Genomic DNA, 24,585 nt, shown 5'->3' on the forward strand with positions numbered 1-24,585 from the left:
AAAATTGCATTCCTTCATCTCCGAAACATAGCCAAACTCAGTCCCTACCTCTCCCTCTGTGATGCTGAAAAGCTGGTTCATGCATTTGTCTCATCCAGACTGGACTATTGTAATGCACTCCTCATCGGGATACCCAACAAGAGCCTTCAAAAGCTCCAACAAATTCAAAATAGTGCTGAAAGAATCCTGATGAGGGTGCGGAAATATGAACATATCTCACCAATCCTTCGGTCACTTCATTGGCTCCCTATCCATATCCGTATCGAATACAAAGTCTGTTTGTTTACTCACCAGTGTATCCATGGAAATGGAATGCTCCACAATATCTTAAAGAACTCCTTATATTACAATCCACTACAAGAAACCTCCGTTTTACAAATACCTACTGCCTTCGCCCCCCGTGACCAAACTTCATACAATGGGAGACCGGCTCTGGAATGCCCTAACAGAGAGCCTAAGAACACAGCAGATTGTGGGCTGTTTTAAAAACAGCTAAAGACTTTTCTATTTAGGAAAGCTTATTAACAAGAATGCTATAATTATTGTTGTTTTATCTCTGTTTTTATCTTGCCTTGCCTTTGTTTAAACTTTTTATGTTGCACTTTGAGATTTACTGCTAATGTAAAGTGCCCCTATAAATAAAATGCATTATTATTATTATTATTATAAATATCTGCACAGAAAAAAGCACACAGTCATATAAGCGGACGGGAAATAACTGCACACGGAAAAATGCACACACAGAAAAACCACACACAGGAAAAACCGCACGTGGAAGAATATGCATACGGTAAAGTGCGCACATGGAAAAAAGCACACGGCAGCGACATATAACTATTACAAATATAAAATATACTCCACCTATACTGCTAGACATTTTTTATTATAATAAAACAATGACTGGTTTGCTCTTGTTCAATGTCTCCGTTCTTCGTTTTCATTAAGGAATGGCACTTTGTTGATCGATTCTCACGGCACCTCCAAGTATCTATTCCATTTGTTGTGCGAAAACGCTGATATTCAAATCCCTTATAACCGAGAATTTGCTTGCCTTTTTGACTGGTCGAAAAGTCCATCTCGCTTATCCAAAAAAAAAAAAAAAAGTCCACTTGCCTGGCTCGAAAGTTAGGGAAGATTAAAGAAAACTCTAACTGTGTGGCCTATTTATAGGGCGACCTTTACTTACTTGCCATAATCAAAACTATAAAACCCTAATTTGCCTACCTGTGGAATAAGAAGGTATAATATACAGTGGGTACGGAAAGTATTCAGACCCCCTTCAATTTTTCACTCTTTGTCATATTGCAGCCATTTGCTAAAATCATTTAAATTCATTTTTTCCCTCATTAATGTACACACAGCACCCCATATTGACAGGCAAAAAAAAGAATTTTTGAAATTGTTGCAGATTTATTAAAAAAGAAAAACTGAAATATCACATGGTCCTAAGTATTCAGACCCTTTGCTCAGTATTTAGTAGAAGCACCCTTTTGAGCTAATACAGCCATGAGTCTTCTTGGGAAAGATGCAACAAGTTTTTCACACCTGGATTTGGGGATCCTCTGCCATTCCTCCTTGCAGATCCTCTCCAGTTCTGTCAGGTTGGATGGTAAACGTTGGTGGACAGCCATTTTTAGGTCTCTCCAGAGATGCTCAATTGGGTTTAAGTCAGGGCTCTGGCTGGGTCATTCAAGAACAGTCACAGAGTTGTTGTGAAGCCACTCCTTCGTTATTTTAGCTGTGTGCTTAGGGTCATTGTCTTGTTGGAAGGTAAACCTTCAGCCCAGTCTGAGGTCCTTAGCACTCTGGAGAAGGTTTTTGTCCAGGATATCCCTGTACTTGGCCGCATTCATCTTTCCCTCGATTGCAACCAGTCGTCCTGTCCCTGCAGCTGACAAACACCCCCATAGCATGATGCTGCCACCGCCATGCTTCACTGTGGGGACTGTACTGGACAAGTGATGAGCAGTGCCTGGTTGTCTCCACACATACCGCTTAGAATTAAGGCCAACTCCCGCATGGAGTTTGCTAAAAGACACCTGAAGGACTCTGAGATGGTGAGAAATAAGATTCTCTGGTCTGATGAGACCAAGATAGAACTTTTTGGCCTTAATTCTAAGCGCCGATGCAGGTCATAACAGTGCAATGTCGTTTGCTTAAACTGCCCATGGTGAACCATCACAAGACACTTTGCAAATCACACGCGATCCTTTCCCCATTGATTACAATTGTTAGTCACGACTTTGTGTGACAGATTTAGACAATATACTACCTTCACCCATAGTTTAAGATTCTATGCCTTAAAGGGTTATTTGGTGTAAGCAAACCACATTTCTTGAACAGAAATATAACTTTCTATTTTACATCAAAAAGCTGCAATAAGAAGTCAAGCAAAATGACACCTTTTATCGCCTAACTAAAAAGATGTGATATCTATGGCTTTTATTCTTTAAATCTTATATGTTTTCATAGCACTTTCACCTGCATGGTCGTCTGCCTCACCGGCTCCATGGCACATGCCCGACCAGATGTAAGCTACTGAATCTTTTAACTCTGTACTCCTCTGCCCAAAAAGCTAAGTGCCAGTCCCATAACTACTCACATTAAAAAAAAAACTAGACTACAAAGAGTTATGCTTTTTATTCCATGACATGACTTGTTACAGTCGGGGAGAGGCACAGAAAATAAATGGAGCATTGGCTTGTAGGAATTCTTCTAACTGGGGTTGATGGTGTATTAATAAGAGGCTTTTGGAAAAGCCACACCAGTTGCTACATTTTGTTTCTTCTGTTAGGTTGGCTATTTTTGGATTTTGGAGCTTGACAAATAAACTGTTTTATTATGGTTCTTCTTAGTGGAGATCATTTGGACTTTCCTGGTTGCCATGCAAAGGAACAGACTGCTTCAGACAGAGAGTCAAAACTGGGATCCTAAACAGGATTGGATACAGAACATCACTATTCACGAGCGGAGAGCCATACATTCACTAAGGGAAAATCCAGAGATCATTATTAAAGCAGCAGACAAATGGGTTACCTTAGTTACCAAGAACACATCTGACTATATACAGGAGGCACTAAGACAATTTGTCTAATACCTCGCATTTTTACTAACTACAGGAAGACCCTACACATCTCTAAAAGAAGGAACTAAAGACAGTAAGTAGTTTTCCTCTTGACATCATGGATCATGTAAACAGTTTAATTCCTGAGAACCCCCAAATGTATTACTTCTACATGCTTTCTGAGATCCAAAAGAAGGAAACCCAGGAAGGCCTATAATCTCAGGAATTGGTTCCCTTACAGAAAATGTCTCAGGATGGGTGGAGTCCATCCTTAAACCCTTTGCCTGCAATACAACCAGCTACATCCAGGACCCAACTGATTTCCTAAAAAACCTGTCTGCTATAGGCCACTTACGTGATGTTGAGGCACTTGACACAAAACATTCCCCATGATGACGGTATATTGGCATGTGAAAGGTACCTTAAACAACATAATTTACCCATGGCGTCAGTTATACAAATGCTAAAATTCACTCTGACACACAACTCATTCTCATTTGGACAAGAATTCTACAAATGGGGACTGCAATGGGCTGTTGGTTTGCACCTCACTATGCAAACCTATTTATGGCAAAACTGGAGGAGGATTTTATGTCAACGTGTGTATTAAAACCAATGTTGTATCCCCGTTACATAGATTCATAATCTGGACTGTCAGTTGAAGGACCTCCTCCATTTTCATAACGGATACAAGTCTTTAAAGCCCAACATACAGCAGAAGTTTATTCAAAATCAGAAGTCAGCTTCCTTGACACCACCATTCAACTGAAAGATAACACCCTTATAACTTCTGTTTTTCACAAACCAACAAATACACGGACCAATCTGGGAAGTGATAGCTTCCACCCAAAGCATACAAGGCGCTCCACCATTTTCAGCCAAGGTATATGTTACAACTGTATTTGCTTAGACCCAACAGACCAGTAGAAACAACTGGAGCTTAGACAAGATTTCATCAGACAAGGTATTACTCCCAAAACAACAGAAACTCAAAAAAGAAGAGCCACTGCCACACTCAGAGACAACCTTCTGGAACATAAAAACAAAGACAGCAAGAACCGAATCCCCCTTGTTGTTACCTACAACCCAAATCTTGAAACACTTCGAAAAATTATAAAAGAACTTCAGCCAATACTAAATAATGATGAAACGCTGATAGATGTATTTTCAGAACCACCACTCTTGGCATACAGAGAGCCACCAAACCTGCAGAAACTAACTGTCCGTAGCTCTGTAAGTGGGCCAACAGAAAATGGCACATCTCCCTGACTACAGAAAAAAGGCAATATGTGTTCTTATACTTATGATACAGATTGTGTAGTTATACCACACTGCCGACTAGAACATCACATAAAGGGATCATTTTCCTGCATATTATCTAAAGTGGTCTACCTAATTCTCTATATGAAATGTCCCAACACTGCACTCTATGTGGGAGAAACTGGACAAACACTTCGCTGAAGAATACACTTACATAGGTTCCACATTAATCATGGCAACAGAGATGTTCCTGTAGCGGCTCACTTCAACCGCCATGGACACTGTGAGAGGGAGTACTTATGGGCAACTTCAGAACACAGCAAGAGAGAAAAGAATGGGAAGTTAAACTCATGCTAAGATGTAACACATTACAACATGGTTTGAATTGAGACAAAAGTTTTATAACAACAACCTGACTACTAAAAAAATGTGTTCACAGCATATTCTATAGGGACTGAGCTCTATGTCAGACTGCATTGCATTGTGAGGTCTGGATGCTATGTACTGTATAGATACCCTACAATTGTCCTAAACACTATGAATATGGACTGTGCAAGCTTTTTTTTTTTTTACAGCCAAGGCACACAGTCCTTTTCATTGCATGGTTTTCTCCAGCATGTTCCCATTCAAATCACATAACTTACTTCATTTTTGTTTCTTGCAATGCCCCATTAATCATATGTGGCCACTGGAACAAGTGAAACAACAACAGCAAACATTCAAGCTGAGTGCCATTTATTTCCCTATTCAATCTGAGTAAAAGGAAATTATAATATGATGCTGAAGTGCCAGCACATTTGATATTTAGAGTATTGCAGAAATCAAAGGATGCTTTGTTCATATTGCAGACTCCATCTATTTTTTCTAATTATCTGTCTCAAAGAAAAAAATGTGTTCACGGTATATTTTTTTAAAGATTCACAATTTAAAAACAGATCAACCAGATCCTGGAATGTAAATAAAGACAGGAAAAACTTTAATTTATTTGATTTATTATAATTTTGGGCTGGCTACAAAGTGATTTCTTCTAATCCTTTATATACCATCACCTTTTTTAGGACTACTGTACAGCATTTATTTCCCTTCAAGTTTATGAAGATCTCTATGGCACGGTCAATTCAGATACACTGAACAATCTTACCAGTTTAACTGGAGTCCCATGTTGAATGCACTTATCTAAAGTGGTTCTCAGGTTATGTATGACAACAACACATCACAAGACAGTGAGTTGTATAAAAACGGATCACGATGCATTTACATACAGTAATTTGTTAATTCTTAGAAGGATGGATTTTTTTTTTTTTTACACAAATAATGACTTCTGTTCAGAAAATGCAAAAGTCCAATTGAACACGTTCAATACAAATATTAAATTTTTAACTTTAGCATATTTCATTAACACAATGTGAGATATTAGTGCCATTACACATCCATGAAATAAAACCATGCATTGTTGTTTATGCTAAAAACATTATTCTTGCTTTGGATTCTAATGAAAAGTTTGTTTTCATGACATATAAAAGTAAAAAACTAACTTGGTATTTAATAGCAGGCATGTTTTGTTCCCATTTACTTGTGTTACTGTTAAACCAGAACAAGTTGGAAATTACCAGAATTACTTCAAGCAATTGAAAAATATAAAATCAACCAAATAGTTACAATCTAAATTAGGGATGCACCAATTTCAGCCACTGAAAATATTCAGCAAAAATGGCACATTTGGTATTTGGCTAAATCATTAAAATGCTGATTTTTTTTTTTTTTTTGGCCAAATACACTATATGACAATGTTTGTGTTGCTAACCTGTTCTAGTTCTGGATTACGTTTTCAAACAGTGCCTCCTATTCTATAGGGACTGAGCACTATGTCAGACTGCATTGCATTGTGAGGTCTGGATGCTATGTATAGATGACTATTTGTTTACAAGGAGGAACACTGACATACTACAAGAACCTGCAACACTTTTAGCAAAGCAAAAGCAAATGGCCAAAACAAGGGATCACCCCAGAATGCAAAGCAACACTGTTTAAACAAGAACTTACTAAACAATATGGATCTAGCCAAGGAATGGACAAGTCATCCTCACAAGCTAACTCAGTTCACATACTGTATATTGATAATGTGAATTAATATGTGTTTGGACTCAGTGAATACATTGTGCCTAAGGCCCTGTCCACATGGGCATTCAGATCTTGTTTAAATGAATGCGTTCTGCGTGACCTAGTCATTTAAATTGCGTTTTGTAGTGGCACTTATTTGACTTCACTAGACAGACAGACAGACTCACTCACTCACTCACTTTATTAATGATGTTACATTCGTTTTCGATGGCGCCAACCTGCAGCTCAGATTGTAGTTTTGTGTGTTTCCTGTGGAGGGCAGTTATGAGGCAGTCCAGAGTGTTTTTAACCTTTGAGGTTCGAGTTTCATCCTTCATTAGATTCACGAAATATGGATCAGTTGGCTTTAAAAGACTTGAACATTGACCTCCTTGTGTTAAAAATCCTCATGATACGGAGACATATTCAGAGAAAACATCACCGCCATTACTGAGTTCATCCTGTGACAACGTATGTGTAATCTATGAAGAAATATGAAAAAGAAAAGATGGTACGACACCATATTACACGCCGGTCAACTACTATGCTAGTCAGTGTTAGCCCTGGAGAGCAGCTCTTGTCACCTTGAAGTAAGTAAATATACAAACAGTACTCATGTATGCACTCACCCATCGGCACCTAAAGTTTCATCATTAGCACACACCTACAAACTGTTTCGACTTCTCCATTATTATCATTTGATTATAATTTGTGTAAATGTGTGTATATATATAATATATATACACATACATGAATGTAATAATGGTACATATCCGGTCCTCCAGAACTGAAATGAATGACATGTAAACACAATACAGATATTTTCTTCACACTCATCAGGATTTTGGCAGAAATGTGATGTTTTTTTGATGCTATCCGAACAAGCATCTGACCGAACGCAAATGTTGAAAGCCCATGTGGACGGTCTGATTGGCTGCAATTAGCAAAAAAACACTCAGCATTCTATCCGCACTCATCTAATGCTACAGACAGCAGAAAAACACTCAGTTCAGACGTCTGTGTGGACAGGGCCTTAGTTTAAAATGTTATAATTCACTGGAGGCACCCAATTTATTAATGGCTGGGTGCAAGATCTTGAAATTTACAAGCCAGCAAAGTGCAAGTGTGTAGTCATTCTAGCCAAAGTAAGCTGGTTAAGCTGTTGGTATTTCACCTACCAATTTTTTAAGCTGGTTTAAATGTTGTATTTTTTAAAAATATTTCAGCACGAAGGGAAAAAGTACATCAATTAATGTTTTCATTTATATATTTATTCATCATTTATTCCATTTTTTTTAATGATGTCTCTTTGAGAAGTCTAGCTTCAATAATAAAATAATTTTTCAACAACTTGCAGTACTGTATTTCACTTTCATTGAAAGCTATAAATCAAAAGTAAAATGGATTAATTTTAGGCCTAATAAGTGAATAAATGAAAGAAGAAAGGTGTTTAGGAATTGTGCTTAATGTTTACTGAAACTGAACTTTCACCAAGCTTTGACCAAGAATTTTCATTTTGGTGCATCACTAATTTAACATTTCTTTTCCTTAAAGTAAATGTATAAACTGTGGCTTCTGTTATTCATTGTAATTTAAACTAATTAAAACAAATTTTTCATTCTAACCCTTTTCCTAACCAGTAAGCAGTTTTCACTGCTAATTAACTCCCTTTCCCTTCATTTTAATAGTCTGTTTTTAAGGATTCAGTCCTCAGAATTGAATTGTTTCTTCATTAAAAGCCAGCCAAACAGAAATGAGATGTGAAACGAGCCAACAGGTGACCAGCTAAATTGGAGCATCAAACTCCATCCAATTTCACTCCAACCAGTTTGTTAATCAGAAATCAATTCTTGCTGTTATTCAAAGCTGTTATTGAATATCATGACTTGTTGCTGCTGTCATCCTGCCACCGCAGACTGTTGACTTCTGTTTGTTCTAAGACCACTGTCAAGATGTTTGGGTGACCTGAGCAGACCAACATGACAGAGACCTTGTCTTTATTTTCGGGTTAACTAGTCATGTGACAGCTTGTTTTGTGTCTCATTATTGTTTGGCTGTTCATTAAGGAAAAAGAAACAACTAAGGGGTCTAAGTCACATCAATTAAAACTAAGGCAAAATAAACAAGTTAATCAGCAGCACAAATGGCTTACTAATTAAGAAGATGGTTAGAATGAAAATATGTAGCCACTGCACCCACCAGTACCGGAGTTGGACACCCCTTACAGTACTCTATATAAATATCATAAGGGAGCCTTGCACAAAGGTAATATTACTAATATTTTATTGTTTTCTTTAGATATGTCAGTTTTTGTAAACATTTTTGTCTCTCCACAACACTGCACCAGTATTCAATCCTGAATGCAGCTTCTTTCTCTTTATGCATGTTATAAAAGTTAGTGCAAAGTGGGGCTTTAGTTGGGGGTTCCCATCTTTTAAACTAAACAAGACACACCCTGTGAATCTTTTTGCAAACCTTGAACATGGGCATACTGGGCAAAATTACTACAGAATTTCAGTTTGGTATTTAGGCATACCTTTACATTTCATTACTATACAGTACATTTCTCATTTGATTTTAGTTAACATTTAACCACAAGTGCTCACACATTTTGACGTGAGTCACTGCAATGTTGTGACATTTGTGCCATTGTAAACTCTGGCATATGTGGCCTCTAGCAGCATTCTCAATTAAATAAGGACTCAGAAGATTGATGTTAGGCTGGAAAAAGAATCATGTTTACCTTGAGATGATGCACATCTTACCAGGAATGTTGGAGTATGTGTTAAAGGTATTATGAAGATAGTAAGTTGACTAAGTTAGCTGTGAAGGCACAGTTAATTCAAAGTTTACTTAAGGTTATTTGCTCTTACGTGGGCCGAGGTAATGTACAATATGCTAGGGATCTACACACCCTCCAGTGCTCGGCAGATGCCTAGGTACAATAAAATATTTCTATTACTCCATCACCTGGGCTAACTGTTTTCATCACATGTGGGAAATACAAAAGATAAGCAAAAAAAACATGAAAGCACCCTAAGCAGAAAACGTTACACATATTATTTAAACAATTAGCAAGGAACACTTTGTGTCTGCAATATTCCAGATTTCCCCACAAAATGTATTCAAATAGCAGTGCAATGAACTACACATACTTTTTTTTAAATAAAGAGACACATGCATCAACTTCAAATTTAACATGATATCAGACTATGCAATTATTTGGTAATCAACAAACAAAAACATTACATGTGAAGAACTAATTGACATAATTAAAAGCCTTGTGGAAAACAGCATCTTGTGAGGTGTAATTCATTATTCGGTATTAGCAAAAAAAGACACACCAAAAATGTTTATCTTACAATATAACGTTTCTCACATTTCTGCATGCAATAATCAGTGAAATATTCTGTCTGGCACTCCAAAATGGTTTAAGTGTTTTGTTTTAAATAAGTAATCATTAATAAAAGCACACAAGGTCAAACCAGTAATGGGTTTTCGCTATTAGTAAGAATATACCTTCAAGTACCATCAAGTGATTAGCTCTTCCAAAAGGCAAAAAGCAAATTACTTGACAAGTACCTTAAAGCAAGTTTCATTTCCTAAAGCACAAATGAGTGCTGTTACTTCTGACTTTTCCCAAGACAGATAAGATAAATTATTTTTATTTAAATTGTACAGTAGATCAAATATTTATTGTTTTAAACCTTATAATTTTGAAAAAGGTGCAATACCATCATACATTGCTGCTTTTAATTTAATCCAATCCGTTACTTTCTGAGATGTTGTCTTTTCCTTCATTAGTATTTTGGCTGCTTTTTTGAGTTTGTTTTCATTTCTCTCCAAGTAACGAATACCATCCATTTGCAGTTGATTCAGTTTTTCTTTCCGATTTTCATCAAGTGGTATGTCCTCATTCATCACTGGATTGAAGCGAAAGTAGGTGTCTGGAAGCAGCAAAGCATCGAGCATTGTGTGTACCTCTGCCAAACAAAAGTCGATTTAAAAATATAAACAAAAATGTCTTACATGTATGAAATTGAAAAAAACAGGCTAACATGATGTACAAATTTAATAAACTGATGAAATGGAATCTGATATTTTTAGACTTCACATTTCTAGGCCTCTTGTATGAAGTAAAGTTGATAGTCCCTCTTAAGACATCCTTACCTTTTTTAAGCATTTTATCAGTGATAAAATTGATTTGAATGGGAGCTATTTTATATTAAACACGATGATGTACTGATGATTAACTGTAATACAGTATTCATCTTCTAATACCAGAATTCTTTATATCTCAAGATACCATTATGTGAATCATCCATTAGAGTAGCTTTGTCCCTCAAAATGTCTAGAATTATTTCTCTTAAGATCTGCCTACGAGGTGTGAAACTCTTTTACCTTTTTGATTGACTTTTGTTTGGATTTATTTTGTGACTGACTCATATGTTCACCCTACTGGAATTCCCTTTAGTGTGCTAATTAACTATTTTAACTGAAAGTATTTTATATAATCATTCAACTGTTAACTACAGTATTATGTCTCTGCATAAAACAATAGCTTCAATTTTTCTCTTTAATTCTTGTATTACCATTGAGTCACAGGGCTCCCCCAAGACTAAAATTTGAAAACACTGTTTTAAAGCACTTTAATGGTGGAAAAGGACACAGCATTTACAAACAACGATGTAACCTGCATCCCATTTAGGTCATGTCCTTCTTCTCTCCCAAAATACAAATGAAAGATTTTGCATTACAACCAGAGGGTGTTTTGCTTAAGCCAGTGGTTCCCAAATTCATTCCCGATACCAGATGTGGCTTCAAGCTTCTGACCTAGTTTGTATTGTGGTGTCAATCCATAAGTTACAAAAACCGGTTTACTATTTTTCTAATGTAATGTACCAGCCATTTACGTATATTTCAGTGAGCTAATTTTTAAGGTTGTCATCACTATCATCATCTTGATATTTATTTCTCTTTTCCTGGTACTCTGATTATGTAAGCTGTACTAGTGTATGACATCCAAGTAGCTGCAGCCTTTCAACATTCAGAACCATTTGCCCTGTGTTCATGTTGCTCCTTGTTACATGTCATTAATATACAATCAAAAATTAATTAATTAGAATATACAGTAACTAAAGAGAAGCTTTGGGAAAAACAGAAATATTCCTAAATTTCATACTACTGCAGTTTTATAAATGTAAACTAATAAAAATGACCAGTTAATTACACAGTGAGATCAACCAAAGGAAAAATGACTCAGTGATGGTGAAACTGGTGATAATGAAAAACCTACAACCAAACTGGGCCTACAAGACTACATTTGAGAATCACTGGTGTGGTAGAGAGAAAAAAAATCTACCGTATTTTTATTTTATTTTTTAATCCAGTCAATTCATCAGATAAGATTTTTGAATGCAGGAAGCCCTAGATGAAATTCCAAAGTGGGAATTTACTAGTCAGGCCAATTAGCCTGGGGGGATACAGTTGGCTAAGACACGAACAGGACACAATGCAAATGGACTAGAATGAGGGATATGATTCAGAAGGTGTGTCAGGAGCTACAGAGCAATAATAAGAGGAGGCTGTAGGCTACATGCTCTCTCTCCATGCCATTTTTCATCCATGGAGGAGAAGGAGACCACCACTCCCGGCAGCCATATTCAGACATGCCATGCTGCCTTTTTTCTGACACTCCATTCAAAGGCCATACTGGATCAAGGTGCGCGCTGGACCAAGCCAGAAAACAGAATAATCACTAAGACAGCAAGCTGCCTGGTAGCTTACTGTCAGGCTGTATTAGTTTAAACAACACTTGTTATACTATACTGTTCATACTGTAAAAACTAAATTCTGTGATATTTCAGGAAGTAAAGCTGTATTAAGAGTATGTGCAAAAATTCACCTAAAACATCACTACAGAAAACTGATGTGAAAGCCTTTAAATGATCAGTCTTAACTTTTTAAGAGCGGATATAGACATTTGTCGACAGAAAGGGTTGAAGGCAGATGTCAACTAAAGCTGACATGCAGGGGTAAAGGGTGATAAAAGCTTTAAACAGTGATAGGTAGACCCTCTTTGCTAGGAGGACTATTAGACTCATTGACTTGACACTGAATCCCTGCATGTGCGTGAGTAGCATTGAAACAACATTTAAAATGGCAGTGACATCGATTGAGAAAGTGATGCGAATGCGCAAAGCAAAATATTCAGTGCATGTCAGTTGTTTATTTTTTGCTTATTATTAATGAATTGAACTCTGACTTATCAAACTCCAATTAAGATGCAAATGATCTGGCAATCGAAAACGAAAGACAGGTACTTGCATGAGCTGTTCGGTTCCCAGCTGATCGTAGTGCTGAACATGTTCATGTAGCTGATGTGTCTACAACAACATTTACCCTGGGAGGACTACACAGACATAGATCTTTGGGAGGCAAGCTGGCTACTGGACTTCAGCAAGCGACACAGCATGCTAGTGGACATTTTGGATTACCAGCTACTTGACTACTTCAAGCTGCTTTTTTCCAGAAACTGCCTTTCAGCTTATGAGTAATGAGACAAACAGGTATATAATTAAGTATGTGAATCTACATATTGGAGAGGCTCATGGGACATAAAACAGAGTGACATTTGTCATAAATAAGTATTTTATGTTCATTTATGTGTGAAACCATTGCTTTGTGTGCTTTTCAGAAAACGTAGTTTTTTGGAAAAATATTCAGCCCTGGGACAAAAGTAAAAAAATAATTAGCTGTAAATTAGAGTAAATAGAACTTTGAGGAAAAAATGCAAAATTACTGATATTCTAATGAGAAAATAAAAAAACTAATTTTTTATAGCAGTAAGAATTGATCAAGTGTTTGAAGCTAGCATTAATGCTGAACAGAAATTACATGAATATGGTTATACCTTCTTCCACAAAAAGGTCCACATTTAAGTCTCATTAAAATATTATTGCTGACATATGCTATCTCAACTTTTACATCAGTGGCAAGTTTATTACCATGTCAATGCAGCTGACATAGCACATATTTGCTATGTCAAGAATAACAGTGCAGCTCAAACATCTAAATGAAAATATATTGTTAGTAAATTCGATAGAAAGCAGTACTTAATGATATAGGAAAATCTATCCTTAAGCGAAGAAGAGAAATCATAAAACATTTTCAAACACACATTAGCTGCTGAGAGTTTGGAAATTCAAAACAAACAAAAATCACATTAGTGTAATATAAAAATGCTGATTAAATTTACCTTGAAAAGCAGACAAATCATAAAAAGGAAGAAATGTTATTTTTCACATATTAACTAAAAAAAAAACTTCCCAACCATCAATTATATTTGATTAGTAGCAACTATCTCGAATAACCTTTTTAACTGAATATAGAAGCATTTGTGTTATAGTAACTTTTGTTAAATAAATAAGTAATAGTAAAACGAAATCTGTTAAGTGTGTTTATGCTACCTAAGGCTGTATTCATTTAATTTTATGTCTTGGTAAGGACTAATGCATTTTTGGTTGTGTTCTGATTTCTTTTTCATACCACTGTACATGAACATTTCGAAACACAGTTAAAAATATACTTACTTTTTTCAAAATGCACCTTGCTATTATGTATAGTACACAAAATAGTAACAATACAGTAATGTGAAGTACACCTACACAAACTTGTTTAATTCAACAGTAGTTGCATTAGGTTTTTCTAACCTTCAGTATCTGTCGCACTGCTGATAACATTGGTAAGCTTTGTCTTCAGACTTGTATATGTGACGTTGTTCTGACCTAGTGACTCATAACGTCCAGTTCCTAAAGATATTAGACACTGGACAGGGGTGTCTGGCCATAGAGATTTACACTCATGAAGAGCCAGAGCAGAAGGATTGTTGATCAATAAACCTCCATCCTGTAGGAATTCAAAAAGGACATGATTATATTTCAACCATTTACATAAACAATTACAACAATTCACATAAGCCAGGTTTCCATCCAAGGAGTTTTTGCGAAAAAATATTTAGCGCTTCAAATTTTTTTACCGATATAGCTGATGGAAATGCTAATTATCGATAAAATGTTGTACATGTCGACATAATATTTTTCCGTTTAACTTTAGCGCATAAATTCCATATCGATACTTCAGATGTCGCAAAAACTACATTGGAAACACTTTTTGTCGGAAAAAAGGGCTTTAGCGCAAATAAATGTGTCACATTTTCATCACGTGCAATCAAAACTAGAATGGCGGAGCGGTTCTCATGGTCTGATGAAGAGAGTTTTTTTTTTATTAAACGTCGTTATTTTGTATTAATTCAAATTTCAGTTTTAATTAAAAACCTTAAGGGAAGCAGGTTAATTCAGTTGTTATCGCACTGAGAAGGGATGTTGAAAGGTAGGCTCACCTGTACAGATCCGATGCTGCAAACACAGCTGCATCATGGGCACTTCCAGGAGTGCCAATGCAAATGTCTCGTATCATGCACCTGTCATCAACAAGGGCCTGGAGAACAATAGATGGCCACCCTTTGCGATTAATGTAATCGCGGTAGCCTTCCGTCGGGGAAAGAATAGGCACATGCGTGCCATCCAGCGCACCGTAAATCTGTGGCACAAGATGCACCAAGGAATTGCGGTATGCAATTTCATTGGCCTCCGCTACAGTCGGAAGTCTGATATAACGCCGCATTAATTTTTCTTTAATAGCGGTGCACACAGCATATACACATCGATGGACGGTAGTTTTACTAACCCCGAAAGTTTCTCCAACTATACTCTATACTCGGCGCAGGTTGCCAGCTTGTAAAGGGCGATGGCAATCCGCTTTTGGGTTGGAACCGGTGGTCGGTGGCAACCTGTGATGGGCGCAACATCAGGACTGATGAATCCACACAACATCTCAAACGTCGGCCGTGTCATTATAAAATGTTGCAGCCAGAGATTTTCTGTGAAGTGTCTCTCCACCACCTCCTCCCAGGTGGTCTTATTCCGTCGTCTCTCCCATACCCGTGGGTTTCGTCGCACTGGGGTACTTTCTTCGAGCTCTAGGGCTATCAGACAAGCAACTGCTTCATTCTGCTGTCGTCTTCGGATATTATGTACAATTCCAATTATTTGTGAAACTGAAATAACAGTAAGCTGGCAAATTTCAAAAAATTGTCTGAATAATCTCTCCATTTCTTTGTTTCTTTGTTTAGTGGAGGAGGTGTAACGTGGAAAACAAAAGGTAGATAATTTGCGACATACACAAAATTATGTATGGAAACGGCTCAAGGGCAGATTTTTTTTGCGATACAACAAAAGTTATGCGACAGTTCGTTTTGGGGGGGGATGACGTCATCACGCACACCATTTTATCGATAAAAAGCCAGTTTGATGGAAACAGGCTGGAGACAGCAAATTTCGCACATTTTTTTTATGTATATTCTGTTTGTCGATAACAAAACGTCGCAAAAAACTGGATGGAAACTTAGCTATAGACAGAAAATATATTTTCTAGAAAATATTCCCACATTCTTGAAATACACCATGGACAATTCTTAACTTCAGTCACTATTACTATGCAAATGTGTTAATCAATCGTGTCATTTTCCCTCTTTGTCCAGTTTTAAACAAGCAAAAAAGCAAATAATTGTGTTCACAGTACTGAGACTTCACATTTTTCATCTATCCATCCATTTTCTGAACTAGCATTTCACATTTTAGATAAGAGAGAACTGGGACTTGTCAGAAAATAAATGAACAGAAGGCATGAATCCCCCGGTTAAATCTATAACCCCTAACAAAGAGAACTGGCACTTCTATCAGATATGGGAGAAAGCCAGTTTAAATGAAGAAAACTCTGAAAAACACTAAGTACACTGTGATGAAGACAGCAAAGTCCTTACTCAGTCTGGTAAATGAATAACTTCAAACAGATGGATCCATAACCACCTTTTCTCTTGGTTCGCTAGGCATCCAGAAGGTGTGACCCATAGCTGTTTAAAGGTGATATGCAATTTCTGACACACGATGAAGCAACAAATGAAACAACACTGGCTCTGTATGAGGGTCATAGTATACTTCAAGGTTCTGATTATGCAATAAAGACTTAGTTTGCATGTTACCTACTGAAAGCAAGTCAAGATTTCTTAGAAATTTTAGATAAATCAAATTCCAGAGTACAAATCACTAGTTACTTGAAACAAGCAAAGTTTTTAACTGAAAGCAGTACATACAGTGCATCCGGAAAGTATTCACAGCGCATCACTTTTTCCACATTTTGTTATGTTACAGCCTTATTCCAAAATGGATTAAATTCATTTTTTTTCCCTCAGAATTCTACACACAACACCCCATAATGACAACGTGAAAAAAGTTTACTTGATGTTTTTGCAAATTTATTAAAAATAAAAAAATTAAGAAAGCACATGTACATAAGTATTCACAGCCTTTGCCGTGAAGCTTGAAATTGAGCTCAGGTGCATCCTGTTTCCTCTGATCATCCTTGAGATATTTCTGCAGCTTAATTGGAGTCCACCTGTGGTAAATTCAGTTGATTGGACATGATTTGGAAAGGCACACACCTGTCTATATAAGGTCCCACAGTTGACAGTTCATGTCAGAGCACAAACCAAGCATGAAGTCAAAGGAATTGTCTCGAGGCACAAATCTGGGGAAGGTTGCAGAAAAATTTCTGCTGCTTTGAAGGTCCCAGTGAGCACAGTGGCCACCATCATCCGTAAGTGGAAGAAGTTCGAAACCACCAGGACTCTTCCTAGAGCTGGCCGGCCATCTAAACTGAGCGATCGGGGGAGAAGGGCCTTAGTCAGAGAGGTGACCAAGAACCCGATGGTCACTCTGTCAGAGCTCCAGAGGTCCTCTGTGGAGAGAGGAGAACCTTCTAGAAGGACAACCATCTCTGCAGCAATCCACCAATCAGGCCTGTATGGTAGAGTGGCCAGACGGAAGCCACTCCTTAGTAAAAGGCACATGGCAGCCCGCCTGGAGTTTGCCAAAAGGCACCTGAAGGACTCTCAGACCATGAGAAAGAAAATTCTCTCTTCTGATGAGACAAAGATTGAACACTTTGGTGTGAGTGCCAGGTGTCACATTTGGAGGAAACCAGGCACCGCTCATCACCAGGCCGATACAATCCCTACAGTGAAGCATGGTGGTGGCAGCATCATGCTGTGGGGATGTTTTTCAGCGGCAGAGACTGGGAGACTAGTCAGGATAAAGGGAAAGATGACTGCAGCAATGTACAGAGACATCCTGGATGAAAACCTGCTCTAGAGCGCTCTTGACCTCAGACGATTCATCTTTCAGCAGGACAACAACCCTAAGCACACAGCCAAGATATCAAAGGAGTGGCTTCAGGACAACTCTGTGAATGTCCTTGAGTGGCCCAGCCAGAGCCCAGACTTGAATCCGATTGAGCATCTCTGGAGAGATCTTAAAATGGCTGTGCACTGACGCTTCCCATCTAACCTGATGGAGCTTGAGAGGTGCTGCAAAGAGGAATGGGCGAAACTGGCCAAGGATAGGTGTGCCAAGCTTGTGGCATCATATTCAACAAGACTTGAGGCTGTAATTGCTGTCAAAGGTGCATCAACAAAGTATTGAGCAAAGGCTGTGAATACTTATGTACATGTGATTTCTCAGTTTTTTTATTTTTAATACATTTGCAAAAACCTCAAGTAAACTTTTTTCACATTGTCATTATGGGGTGTTGTGTGTAGAATTCTGAGGAAAAAAATTAATTTAATCCATTTTGGAATAAGGCTGTAACATAACAAAATGTGGAAAAAGTGATGCGCTGTGAATACTTTCTGGATGCACTGTATTTCAGCACTGGAAAGAGAATATGGGCACAAATAATTTGTAATTATACAGGTGCTGGTCATAAAATTAGAATATCATGACAAAGTTGATTTATTTCAGTAATTGTATATTAGATTCATTCATTACACACAGACTGATGTATTTCAAATGTTTATTTCTTTTAATGTTGATGATTATAATTGACAACTAATGAAAGTCCCAAATTCAGTATCTCGGAAAATTAGAATATTGTGAAAAGGTTCAATACTGAAGACACCTGGTGCCACACTCTAATCAGCTAATTAACTCAAAACACCTGCAAAAGCCTTTAAATGGTCTCTCAGTCTAGTTCTGTAGGCTACACAATCATGGGAAGACTGCTAACTTGACAGTTGTCCAAAAGACGACCATTGACACCTTGCACAAGGAGGGCAAGACACAAAAGGTCATTGCTTAAGAGGCTGGCTGTTCACAGAGCTCTGTGTCCAAGCACATTAATAGAGAGGCGAAGGGAAGGACAAGATGTGGTAGAAAAAAGTGTACAAGCAATAGGGATAACCGCACCCTAGAGAGGATTGTGAAACAAAACCCATTCAAAAATGTGGGGGAGATTCACAAAGAGTGGACTGCAGCTGGAGTCAGTGCTTCAAGAACCACCACACACAGACGTATGCAAGACATGGGTTTCAGCTGTCGCATTCCTTGTGTCAAGCCACTCTTGAACAAGAGACAGCGTCAGAAGCGTCTCGCCTGGGCTAAAGACAAAAAGGAATGGACTGCTGCTTTCTGATGAAAGTAAATTTTGCATTTCCTTTGGAAATCAAGGTCCCAGAGTCTGGAGGAAGAGAGGAGAGGCACAGAATCCACGTTGCGTGAGGTCCAGTGTAAAGTTTCCACAGTCAGTGATGGTTTGGGGTGCCATGTCATCTGCTGGTGTTGGTCCATTGTGTTTTCTGAGGTCCAAGGTCAATGTAGCCGTCTACCAGGAAGTTTTAGAGTACTTCATGCTTCCTGCTGCTGACAAACTTTATGGAGATGCAGATTTCATTTTCCAACAGGACCTGGCACCTGCACACAGTGCCAAAGCTACCAGAATCTGGTTTAAGGACCATGGTATCCCTGTTCTTGATTGGCCAGCAAACTCGCCTGACCTTAACCCCATAGAAAATCTATGGGGTATTGTGAAGAGGAAGATGCAATACGCCAGACCCAACAATTCAGAAGAGCTGAAGGCCACTATCAGAGCAACATGGGCTCTCATAACACCTGAGCAGTGCCACAGACTGATCGACTCCATGCCACGTTGCATTGCTGCAGTAATCCAGGCCAAAGGAGCTCCAACTAAATATTGAGTGCTGTACATGCTCATACTTTTCATGTTCATACCTTTCAGTTGGCCAACATTTCTAAAAATCCTTTTTTTGCATTGGTCTTAATTGATATTCTAATTTTCCGAGATACTGAATTTGGGACTTTCATTAGTTGTCAGTTATAATCATCAACATTAAAAGAAATAAACATTTGAAATACATCAGTCTGTGTGTAATGAATGAATCTAATATACAAGTTTCACTTTTTGAATGGAATTACTGAAATAAATCAACTTTGTCATGATATTCTAATTTCATGACCAGCACCTGTGTAACAATTTCATGTAAGTTACAAAATAAAGCTTATTTTATGGATTAAACGCCACAGCGTTTAGAACTTCTGGTGAAGGCTTCAGCAAAAATCTAGCTTTGATCTCCACCCTGTTCACTGTTTGTTTGAAACTTGCATGTTCTTTCCATGTTCTTGTAGGATTTCTCAAGTAAGTCACTGAGCATTGGTGACTTTGCCAGTTCTGTTCCAAACTAGGTTGGTTCCTATCTTACGACAAGTGTTATTTAGATATGCCCCTCCTTCCCCATAAAAATGCATGTTTAGAAAGTGGATGCATGAATGACTTCTTTTATTACTAACATGTTAAAAATGGTTAAATTGAACCATTTACACTCAGAAATACATCGTACACTACTGTAGCCTTTTTGTTCGAGAAAAATTGATATCTTCATAAGAGGACTATTTAAACTAAAATTACACATCTGTATATAAATGATATGAGACTTCACTGTGCAGTCATTTGTTATGCTCAATGTCCAAAGGCAAACCAAAGCATTAATAATGCTGCTGTTTGCCTCAATTCTAAGGCATGTTTTGTTCTGTTTACTTTAGTGCTAAAATGCCAGATCATTAATATTTTTAATTATTCTTTATCAAAAGAATTAATAAATTACAGTATAGAAGTAAAAATAATAAACATCTTTATGGATTAAAAATAAGAAAGGTATCAGAAATATTTTGCATACAACATTATAATTTCTGTAGGTATAATTAATTGCTGTTTAAAATTAATATAATTAATTTTATTTGCATTCCAAACACTTAGTTCTAAAGAATGAACGTCTCCACTATTGAAATTGGAGATTTCATTCATCCATCCATCCTCTTCTGTTTATCTGAGATCGGGTTGCGGGGGCAGCAGCTTGAGCAGCAATGCCCAGACTTCCCTCTCTCTGGCCACTTCTTCTAGCTCTTCCGGGAGAATTCCGAGGCGTTCCCAAGCCAGCCGAGAGACACAGTCCCTCCAGCTTGTCCTGGGTCTTCCCCGGGCCTCCTCCCGGTTAGATGTGCCTGGAACACCGCACCGGGGAGGCATCCTAATCAGATGCCTGAGCCACCTCATGTGATGCCTCTCGATGCAGAGGAGAAGTGGCTTTACTCTGAGCTCCTCCCGGATGACTGAGCTTCTCACCCTATCTTTAAGGGAAAGCCCGGACACCCTGCGGAGGAAACCCATTTCAGCCGCTTGTATTCGCAATCTCGTTCTTTCGGTCACTACCCATAGCTCATGACCACAGGTGAGGGTAGGAACATAGATCGACTGGTAAATTGAGAGCTTTGCTTTTTGGCTCAGCTCCTTTTTCACTATGACAGACCGATGCATAGCCCGCATCACTGCGGATGCCACACCGATCCGCCTGTCGATCTCCCGCTCTCTTCTTCCCTCACTCCTGAACAAGACGCTGAGATACTTGAACTCCTCCACTTGGGGCAGGATCTTGCTCCCAATCCTGAGAGGGCACTCCACCCTTGTCCAGCTGAGAACCATGGTCTCAGATTTGGAGGTGCTGATTCCCATCCCAGCCGCTTCACACTCGGCTCCGAACCGATCCAGAGAGAGCTGAAGATCACGGCCTGATGAAGCAAACAGGACAACATCATCTGCAAAAAGCAGATATACTTTCATTTTAAAACTAAATTAAATGCATCAAGATACCAGTATGATTTAAGAGGGCATGAAGCTCATTTTCATAAAAATGGAAATTTCAGGGACAAACTGCTCAGATATATTGTTAAAAGTCAGAAGTCTTTTATTAAAAAGTATGTGGATGAAATATTGGGATATCATTCAAACAAGTATATCTACTGTACCTTCTTGCATTTGTAAAATGCCTTAATTTATTTTTCTCATATTAGCAAATCAAATAACTCCAGGGGGGCATGTAGAACCAGGAAAGAAAGCTGAAGGAAACTTTCAGAAAAGTTATTTTTCTCAGTATATTTGTACCGTACAATTTTATAGACAACAGTAACAAGTTCACTTTGGACTGTGGTTCATGCATCAAACTGCTCAATGAGAGCTTAGGTGCTTTCAAAACAATGTACTGGAAAACATTGGCGACGTCAAATCTCTGTCATTCAGTTTTTAAGGCAAGATGATTCCAAAAAAATTTTGGTGAAGGCTAACTTAACTCTAAGTGATAAAAGGTGTCAGCAAACATACACATATGACATGCTTTGCCATTTTTTGGTTATAGCTCATAGATTAACACCAAAAAACTATTACCTATGGTATATATTCATAATATTAAAGTATAAATTCAATAAACTTTAGAGTGCTGTGCATGATGTACAGTCTGAAGAAATGCAACTTATTTTGATTGTGTAATCCAAAGACACAGTGTTCATATCTAAAATATCAGAATCATCTTTTTTTTAATTTGGATTAGAACAATCTTATGATTTTTTTTCATCCTGGCAGTGTATAAGTGCTACATTTGTTCATAGACATTCATTATACTGTTTTAAAACTAAATTGCACCTGCTAATGTAAGTCATTGGGAAAAAAAGAGAATTCATATTGAGCCAACTTGAGGCACAAACAGAACCAGTGTATGCGAAACAGCATCTGCCAGAAGCAAAGACAAAGTAAAGAAATAAAGTTAACAAAAAAATAAAAAAAGACAGGGACTTCCTTCCTCATTAAATTAGATGTTTTAACTCAAGGACAGACGCAAAGATGCATTTGTGTACTCAACATTATAAATTATTCAGTGCACACTAACATTAGCTCTCATTTTCTGATTACAGCTGTTAGAGACAAAGGCAAAAAACTGCATTTTAAAAGAAGGCAGAAATACTGTCATAGATCCAAAAGTGGCTAATGGAACTCTTTTGGAGAATTAAGGTCTTTGAAATGAATGTAAACTATATATTATTGACAGAAAGCAAATAAATTAAGGTCAATTTCGCATCAAATCAGATTTTGTTCTCTCCAGGTCTACATCAACATTTTCAGTCCAATTAATCAATTGGTTTTGTACCACCAACTAAAAAATTTTTATTCCTGCATATCATACAATAAGACTATCTATCCCTGATCTGATTTTGTTAATTAATGTAGATTACAAAATGTGCTGTCAGATCTTTAACAGAATCTTTAGATTAGGAGAAAAGGGTACAATTGACACAAACTTCAGTTTTGAGTTGGTTTATTACTAGAGAATTCCTTGAGCATAAATGGTACTAAGTTGGGTTTGAAAATGTGTGGACTGATAAGAAAGGCTATCTACAACCCAATAGCTCTCCCTATGTAAAAATTACCCCATGGACTACATAACAGGTTAGGCCACCTTCAACAGCAAAAACTGTAACCAGAGATTTCCTGTACCATTTGATTAGACTCTTACAGCGTGTTAGAGGTATTTTTATCCATTTCATCGTAATAACTAATTTAACTTGTGAAGCCTGTAGGATTTCCAGCATACTGTGGGTCCTATGTGAGCATCTCATTGAGATTTAGATCTAGATTTAAACTAGACTACTGAAAAACATTGAACGATTTGACTTTTGCTTATTCAAATGTGGACTTGCTTGTGTGTTTTACATCTTTGCCTGCTTAACCCATTCAGCATTTACTATATACAATAAACATAAGGTCAGTATGTGTGTTTCTGGTTCCTTCTAGCAATCTAATGGGTTGGGTTGGCTTTGGTGTGATTAGTCAGCTTGGCTTTGGTGATCCAATCAAAAGATGAAGTGCAAGTGTGAGACACACAAGGAGCAGTAAAGGCATAGGGGGTATGCTGAGAGTTGCCTTCAAAGTCATGAAGTATAAAAGTGGACAGAAGGTGAGCAAGGTGTCTTAAAATGTCAGTGTCTGAGAAGCAAGCTTTACAAAAATGTGCTCGACAGAGGGAGCACCAGCTAAGAGAGGGTCAGACATATGAGGATATCAAGGAAAGGCAATGATGGTACATGTAAGGCAAATGATATCAAATATTTTTGAATGTACAATGGCTAGTATAGTATATGTTTCTGCTTATGGAGAGATGGCCTGACATTCTCTTAAAAAACCCTCAGATACAGGTCATAATATATAGTTCCTCTAATGTCTATAAATTTTTCAGATCCTGATCCAGCAAAGCATTTTTGAACTATGGAGTTACCACCAATAGGCAGGACCAAACGTTCTTATTGTGTTATATAGGCTTAGGGTTTTTGTTCAGTCACAATGATAATTGTGTTAGTCAGAATATTACACTTTGATTTATTCATTGAAAGTTATCTTAGAACCTTGGATGGTTATCCAGCTATATAGTGGCAAACTTTACAGGAGTACTCATGTATTTATAATAAGTAGTGGTTGTGGTCTTACTACTTTCTCATGGATAACATTTTTGCCCACATTTTTTTTTATTATAGTAGACTTAAAAACACTGTCCTTGGTCAAACCCAGGAGATGATGTAGATCTTCATATGCTCTTCTAAGCTGCTTTACAACTTAATCAAAATTTAACGTTTTGATTTGGAAGGGATGATTTCAAGACATCTACCCCTAGGACGTCTGACAGTTCTGTTGTTTGTCTCCATTTGGTCAGTAAGTCTCTGACTGTGGATTGCCGGAGCTCCAAAGTTACAAAATAGCTTGGGGCAAATACATTTTTCAGACATGAACATTAAATGTTTGAATACCTTACACACTAAAGCACCTATAATTATTTTTTTCACTCTTTCTATATACTATAATACATTCCAGAA

General features: G+C 37.6%; 1 protein-coding gene across 1 annotated transcript in view; it reads right to left on the reverse strand.

Moving 5' to 3' along the window:
• Positions 1–5,633: 5,633 nt before the first annotated feature.
• pnpla8 (patatin-like phospholipase domain containing 8) overlaps positions 5,634–24,585 on the reverse strand; it is a 91,387-nt gene continuing 72,435 nt past the window's right edge. The window contains 2 exon segments of the mRNA XM_028811096.2: positions 5,634–10,407; positions 14,137–14,332. Coding sequence (XP_028666929.1) covers positions 10,133–10,407; positions 14,137–14,332 — 471 coding nt within the window. The 3' untranslated portion in view covers positions 5,634–10,132.

The sequence above is a fragment of the Erpetoichthys calabaricus genome, chromosome 1 (genome assembly GCF_900747795.2).
Source record: "Erpetoichthys calabaricus chromosome 1, fErpCal1.3, whole genome shotgun sequence".
NCBI classification, from domain to species: domain Eukaryota; kingdom Metazoa; phylum Chordata; class Cladistia; order Polypteriformes; family Polypteridae; genus Erpetoichthys; species Erpetoichthys calabaricus.